Raw genomic sequence first — 6724 nt, 5'->3', positions numbered from 1 at the left:
CTCCCCCCCCCCACACACACACACAACCCCTGCTCACCTTTCCTCACCCACAAGTGTCCCCTAACAAAACAAATCATGTTTGACCTGAATGTTTTGACCAACGTGATGCAGGTGCTTGATGTTTAAAGACTGGGGGCAAACAATGCTGATGGTTGAGGAGGTCATAGGTTTAATGTCGTTGATACAGGGAATATTCTGTCATTATAACACAGTGGATGGATTCAGTCACTCAAACCTAACTAAACATTTAAGGCCCGAGAACTGACGGACTGCATACAGGACTGAGTCCAAAGTTGGTGTATAGTAAATGTATTTACTTTGTGTGAGTTACTGAACATAGATGTTTTTTCGGGGGGTTCTTAATGACAGGCCGTCACTGCCTGATGCAGACCCAGTGGTGGAGAGTGACAGCTTTGACATTCCAGAGGGACAGACCCTGATGAACCATCCACAGTGGGAGGACTCCCCGGATATCTCGCCCACTGATTCTGCCTCGTCCAAAGCCAGTAAGAAAATAAAATGCAACATATTGGAAATTCTTCATCATTCATTGCCTAATTTTTATTTGTCCCCACTAAAAGGCACCAACCATTCAGATTCTAGGAAGCTTAAGAAGAAAAAGAGAATGACTCTTAATTTAAACAGCGGAGTAGGAGCAGCAGCGGCAGCAGTGGTGGGAGGAGGAGGTGGAATAGGAGGAGTAGGATGTCTGGCCAGTGGCAGCAGCACCAGTGGCGGCAGCTCTCAGAGCAGCATCAGTTTGCCGAGCAAAAAGAAGAGGCCTAAACTTTCAGCCGCTTCAATTTCAAGTACCTATCATGACTTGAACTAGCAACTTGTGACTATGACTGTTGTTTCTCCAGTTGTTCCTACAGTTGCAGGTCTGAGCAGGAACAAATTAACACGACATAGTATTTTAAGCATTCTGCCTTATCAAGAACAGGCAACTCTTTTATTTCTGATACTTCCCCCTGTTTTAAAAACAGAAATGTAAAAAGCTGGGTCAAACTCTATTCGAAGTATGTGACGGTACTTAGCTGGTAAACATGTCTTTAAACAGCCCCAAAATTTCCTCAGTAATGTTGGCACTTTTGTAACATTCTCCAGTGACAGTAGTACTGTAGTGAAACTGAAATGTTTTTATTTCAGTCTGTTAATTAATGGAAAAGATGGGAGGATTATAAGCCGTTATTTTATTTTTGCAGCCTTATCAAAATTCAGTCGGTGACGTCATCTTTTGACTAACTTTACCGCTAATATCATTCCGACTAACAAAGCGCCGTACATGATCTTTCGGGTGTTCGAAGAGCAGATCAGCTCATGACCAATCGGGACTTTCTGTGTCGTGGTGAATGATTGTGGGCTTTTGAACCATGTGTTCTAAATAAGATGTCAGGCCACAGAGATGGAATCCATTTTGCCACAGCATAGTAACAGGAACCTTTGATAAGAGAAATAATTGAAGTGGATCCTTCTGGCAGTGCATGGCAAGTTCGTTACCATGACTCTTTCTTCAGTTGTATTTCCAGGGTAAACCCCAACGTGGCAGTGGTAACGAGTCAGGTCGTAAGAATGCTAAGTTCACAACCAGGGAACAGCTTGTCCAGTCGTCTGTAAGTTAAAGTTTTTTTTTTGTTTGTTTGTTTTTTTTTGGTGAGACCAGAAATGACCTTATTTTCGTTGACCAAATGTTTTAACTCATGGATTAAGTGAGATGTGGCAAAATGTTTGCCCTGTCATTTTTAATTAATTTTTTTAAGGGGGAGTGTAACGGAATACGGCAGGTTCTCCGACTTCCCAGTCTGTGCTGCAGCAGTAACCTGCACTTCTTGTTCTCCCCAGTAGTCCTACCTGTCTATCAGGGACCAATGTGACTGAAAATATTTGCACTTCCATTAAAAAAAACATAGTTGTGGTTACTTTCTTAAGGTTGTAGTAATAGGATAATAATAGCACTCAAGTGAGCCATTTATTTTAAGCCCACCTGGTGCATGTTAAAAATCCTGCGTTGATCATTGTCCTGAACATTTTTGCAGTCGATGCTGGAGTCAGTCCAAGCTTAGGTGAAAGTCAGGGAAATCTCGCACCGCTTATCAATACAACTTTTTCATGTCCCATACTGATATCAGTCCGATACCTTTTTTTCCTCCTTCAGCACGTCGCGGGCTGCTGTTGCTGAAGCCATAGTGTCTCTCAGTACAGCATGTCACGCAAAGTTGAGTTGAGCATTTTGGCTCAGGTACTGGATCTGATGGGCTGTAGTTCAGAACTAGGGAGCCATTCCTAATTCCCAGTCACAGTCACATCTGTGGTGTGGTCAATTTAGCGTAGTACAATATACAAGTAGTTAAAGTCAGAGTTGCTGCTCTGATTAGGACTGATTCGAACACTTTGGGCTGTTGTTGTTAACGTAGAAACGTCAGTTGCTCCTGACCTGTCCTTCATTCTGACCTTTGTGCTCATCTCTCTATTGTGATGAAACACAAACATGGACTGCTTATAATTTAACACTTGACATGTGGGGTGTTCATCAGTGGCTTTTTCATTTGTAGCATTGTATTGCACAGGTGTGTGTGTGTGTGTGTATCTCAGTATCAGTATATGTTGATATTCAGCCGGAATGTCACGTGTGTGAGGGCGCATAATGGAACAGTGGGTGTGTATGAGAATAATCACCTTTATTTCTCAGAACTATGCATCTTGGAATGTGACATTTGGAAATACTTCCCTGTTTACATGCATTTATTTAAGTTTTTATAACTGCCTGTATATAATGAGTGGGTAAATGCAGACTTTTGATGTTTAAATGATCTGTGTGGGTTTTGTTTTTTTTGGGGGGGGGGGGTGGTTTTAGTGTCAGTGCAGCTCTGCGTTTTATTCAGGAAGAGGAGTACACTTGCATCTTGTTTATGTAGAAGAAAGATGTCAGGTGTAAAAGGTGAAACATAGGAAAAATAGCTTTAGTGTTCACATGCACTATTTAAACTTAAATGTTGTATTTGCAGCATTACAGAAGAAAAAATAATGTACATTTTTGGTGGATTGTAGAAAGATAGGACACAGCTTTTGTTTAAAAAAAAAAAAAAAAAAGTATAGTTAGAACCATGTCAACAGGGTAATGGATGGATTGGTAACATCCAGACTCTTTAGTCAAAGTAATTACAGTTCAGTCTTTTGTTGTTGTTAAAGTACCTGTCACTTTTTAGATAGAAACAGCTCTGGAGTACTTTTCTTTTTTGAAATATATTTTTTGACGTAGTACAATTGTGCATAGAACAAGTTTTGTTTGAAACATTAAAATGGTGGTTGTTTTTTTCCCCCACTTTGTCCTTTTAAGTAGAAAATGTCTGATAATTTTCCCCTCGGGCTGTGCTCTTAGTGAAGAATATTGTATTTCAAAACATGAAACTGGTTTATTTTTCAGTGTCTACAGTAATGTTGCCTGTGACCTTTTGATCCTTTTGCACTGAAGGTCAATGAACAGTGGAGTTGCTTTGATGGATGTCAGTCAGTTTTTGTAAATGTCTTCTTTCTGCCGCTCGTTGTGTCTCTGTGCGAGTGTGATGTCAGAATATTGTGTCTGGAACCTGACGTCTTCAATATTTTCCAAGCACAAGGCAGTGCTTGTGTGGTTCACTTGTATCTGTAGAGAATGTGAAATGTACAGTAAGTTATTTTTCTTTACTGCTGTATATTTGTATATAATAAACAAACCACACTCACAGACCACTGGGGCAATGTTGGTTTGAAATGCTTTAATCTGAGACATCAGTGAAGCCAGAGCAGTCCAGCATTATCAGGAGGTTTTTATAATATCAGCTCTCCAAATCTCATAAGTGCCAGATGCAAGTTCACCGGAATCATCCTTTTTTTTATTTACAGAAAATATATAATGTATTTACAATATCCTCTTGAAAAGTTTCCTTTGAATAACTGGTCATTTAAATTAGCCTGTTTCTGAATTAGACCTTTCACAGCACTGCGGCAGCTGTATACAGCATTATTCATTCACATATTGCAAAAAAAAAAAGATAAGGTAAAAAAGTCAAACTGTCACACTCGGCACAACAGAAAGGTGATTCCAAAAGACTTGAGATTTTTTTGCAATCGTATTTTTCGCCCCCTTAAAACACAGAAACTCGACTAACATAACAAGTTACGAGTTAAAGAAAAAAAGTTAAAACACGGTGTGAGCCACTGAGTCACGTTTAAAGAGAAGCTAAATTATGGTTTTGTTTAAAGTAGATCTTCACTCGCTGCAGATTATTCACCCTCACAAATTGTACACTCACCCCTTTTGAAAAACTCAGGAACATGCACAGACAGATTAATAACCTAACCAAACAAACATACCCGTCAGCCCGCATTGGCCCTTTACGATTAGTCCATGTCTACAAACGCCTGTGCATTTACCAAGGTTCTTTACCTCAAAACATTCCACTCTTTAACTGTGCGCCTTTTTAACGGCTGTGCATACCAAATATCAGAAAGCTGAAAAACACAGTGACTCCCACAAGGGAGATGGTCGCAGGGGCGGTGAAGAACTGCCTGTAGATGATGCGGAAGTACCACACCACAGCAAGCACAACCACGAAAACGGGCACCACCAAGCTGCTGGTGCTAAGGGCTACACCAGCGGCTCTGAGTCCCCCGAAGCTGGCTCCCGTTCCTGCTCCTGACTCATCCCCTTCCTCAGGGCTGGGCTCGGGCAGAGCTGGAGAGATGTGGCAGTGGATGACACTGTTGTGTGTAATCTTTAGGGATAAAAAGGTTTTCTTAGGATCCTGCAGCAACTGGCCTTGGTAGATCAACTTGATTTGATGCTCCCGACCTGAGAAATATTTACTGGAACACAAGAGTACGGGAATTAATGAGATGCACTAACAGTAAAAACATGATGTTTCAGATGTTTTTTTTTTAACCTACCTCTTTAACAGTCCTACAGTATCTTCTGGTTCCACAACAGCCAACTCCTCGGTGTCATTAAGGAACTTAAGCCGGATGGAAATGGAAGCAGTAGTCATGGTTGTGGGTGCAACGGTACTTGTTACCAGAGGGACCGACACTACAAGACTTTTATTTTCATCCTCAAGCTCTTCATCGTCATCCTCTTCATAATCGTCATCTTCATCAGAATTAAGCAGTCCCGCGGCTTGTGGTTGTTTGCTCTGAATGTCCAGCAGCAGATCCATCCTCAGTCCTTCCGCATCCTCCCCCTCTCCTCTCTCACTCGCCGGCTCACCCTCATCCGACTTGTTTTCTTGTGGAGGTGCAGGAACTTGTTGTTCGGAGGTGTCGGGACTCTGGGCCCCTCCGCTGTAATTGTCATTGCCCCCCAGCCCGATGAGAGAGGCGTGTGCACCAACGGTAAGGATGGTGCCCAATATGTGGTCTCCTCGGTCAGCAACATGAGTAGAGAGCCAAGCCAAGATGAGGGCAAGGAACAGGAGCAACATTCCACCTGCTGCAGTGACCTCTGCCTCCATCCCATCCAACATGGTCAGTGCACACACTGCCATCTCGGTCCTCCACACCACACTGAATGTACACACATGTAGAGCATTGACTACACAGCATTTGTGAATTCAACACGTGTCATTCTGCTTCTACAAAGGTTCTCCATTTATACAACTGACTTATAAACAACATCTACGCATGCACTTTAAATATGTCAGTTTTTACATTTAGAATTAGATGAACTATGTGACAGTTGGTGACAATTTTACTAGTCAGTCATGGATGATTAATCATTGCATTATGCCATGCAGATATGCATGGCATACTTTGCAGAGAAATTAAGCCTCATAACTGAGACGCATGTTAAGAAACTGACACAAACGCATACACGTCGACTCCTATTTAGTTTCAGCTGAAAGTGTGTCAGACTCGTACTGTAACCACATAGTGACCTTTGACCTGCTATTCAGAACAGACCCTTTACGTAAATCAGTCATTACTCAATCCGGGGTTACCTATAGATTTCACCCTTATGTCAACAAACCCTGCAGACAAGCTTCGCAGACAGGCATGAAAACATTAAAACCAAAATAATGTCCCAAATATTCAGTCATCTGTTAGGAACCTATATAGATATAAGCTTGATCTGACAATTATCCTATCAGGGTCCGCAATAGATATGCTATTTTAAGTTGTTTTCTAGTAGCTGCGATGCAACCACCCAAAACAAGCTCGGCGGTGTTGTATCACGGCCTGTTTGTCCTTACAATTGTCATCCTGCTGTTCCGTGCATTACACGTTCTAATGAAGGTCCACGTATACTTCTGCTTATTGCCTCCCTTACAGCATTGTGTAAAGGCTTCGTTAGCCCGCTAGCTACTTAACCCACCGTGTCGCTGAAAAACGACCTTCGTCTTTTCCGCCTCTCGCTGCTCAGTTTGACTTTAACCATCGTTTAAAATTAGACAACAATAGCTAGAAGTCTGAGTAAATACATAACACCTTGTGACATGACAAAATTAGGCGTTCTTACCTGCCCGCAGCGAAATCAGACCATGTTTGAGGATGAAGCTAAACGCCTGTTAGCAGTTACGCCTCAGAAAAAAAGCGAACACATAACAAACACAGACCAGGCGGTGTGACGTCACTGCCGGCGAAAGAAGCGCTTGTTTTGGATACAGGACATTCCGGTTGCTTCACCCACAATAAGTCAAAGCTCCTGGCAGCAGTAAGTAAATTAAATTTAATATTTATTAAAATGTTGAAC

At 41.9% G+C, this 6724-nt stretch overlaps 2 protein-coding genes across 6 annotated transcripts in view; one reads left to right on the top strand and one right to left on the bottom strand.

Annotated features, from left to right (window-relative positions):
• The window catches only part of atxn7l3a (ataxin 7 like 3a), a 9925-nt gene extending 5895 nt beyond the window's left edge, over nucleotides 1-4030 (top strand). For all 5 annotated transcript variants that reach the window (XM_025064696.1, XM_025064699.1, XM_025064698.1 and 2 more), the window contains 2 exons: nucleotides 370-506; nucleotides 582-4030. In XM_025064696.1, the coding sequence (XP_024920464.1) occupies nucleotides 370-506; nucleotides 582-832 (388 nt within the window). In that variant the 3' untranslated portion in view covers nucleotides 833-4030. The remainder of the gene's footprint in view (nucleotides 1-369; nucleotides 507-581) is intronic.
• Nucleotides 3741-6634, bottom strand: tmub2 (transmembrane and ubiquitin-like domain containing 2). The gene is made up of 3 exons (XM_008329307.3): nucleotides 6491-6634; nucleotides 4927-5538; nucleotides 3741-4845 (listed from the first exon to the last, which is right to left on the bottom strand). The coding sequence occupies exons 2-3, from the start codon at nucleotides 5517-5519 to the stop codon at nucleotides 4461-4463; spliced, it is 978 nt and encodes a 325-aa protein (XP_008327529.1). The 5' UTR covers nucleotides 5520-5538; nucleotides 6491-6634; the 3' UTR covers nucleotides 3741-4460.
• Between the last annotated feature and the right edge of the window lie 90 nt (nucleotides 6635-6724).

This window comes from Cynoglossus semilaevis, chromosome 17 (genome assembly GCF_000523025.1).
Source record: "Cynoglossus semilaevis isolate Cse_v1.0 chromosome 17, Cse_v1.0, whole genome shotgun sequence".
In the NCBI taxonomy this organism is placed as follows: domain Eukaryota; kingdom Metazoa; phylum Chordata; class Actinopteri; order Pleuronectiformes; family Cynoglossidae; genus Cynoglossus; species Cynoglossus semilaevis.
The sequence above is the reverse complement of the archived record's forward strand: the minus strand, read 5'-3'. Positions and strand labels throughout refer to the sequence as shown.

What these genes read in the sequence shown, in the direction of transcription:
- tmub2 (XM_008329307.3), bottom strand. Translation starts at nt 5,519, where the DNA reads ATGGCAGTGTGTGCACTGACCATGTTGGATGGGATGGAGGCAGAGGTC. An exon ending in ACTGTAGGACTGTTAAAGAG is followed by an intron (nt 4,846 to 4,926) that starts GTAGGTTAAAAA and finishes CTTGTGTTCCAG; the next exon opens with TAAATATTTCTCAGGTCGGG.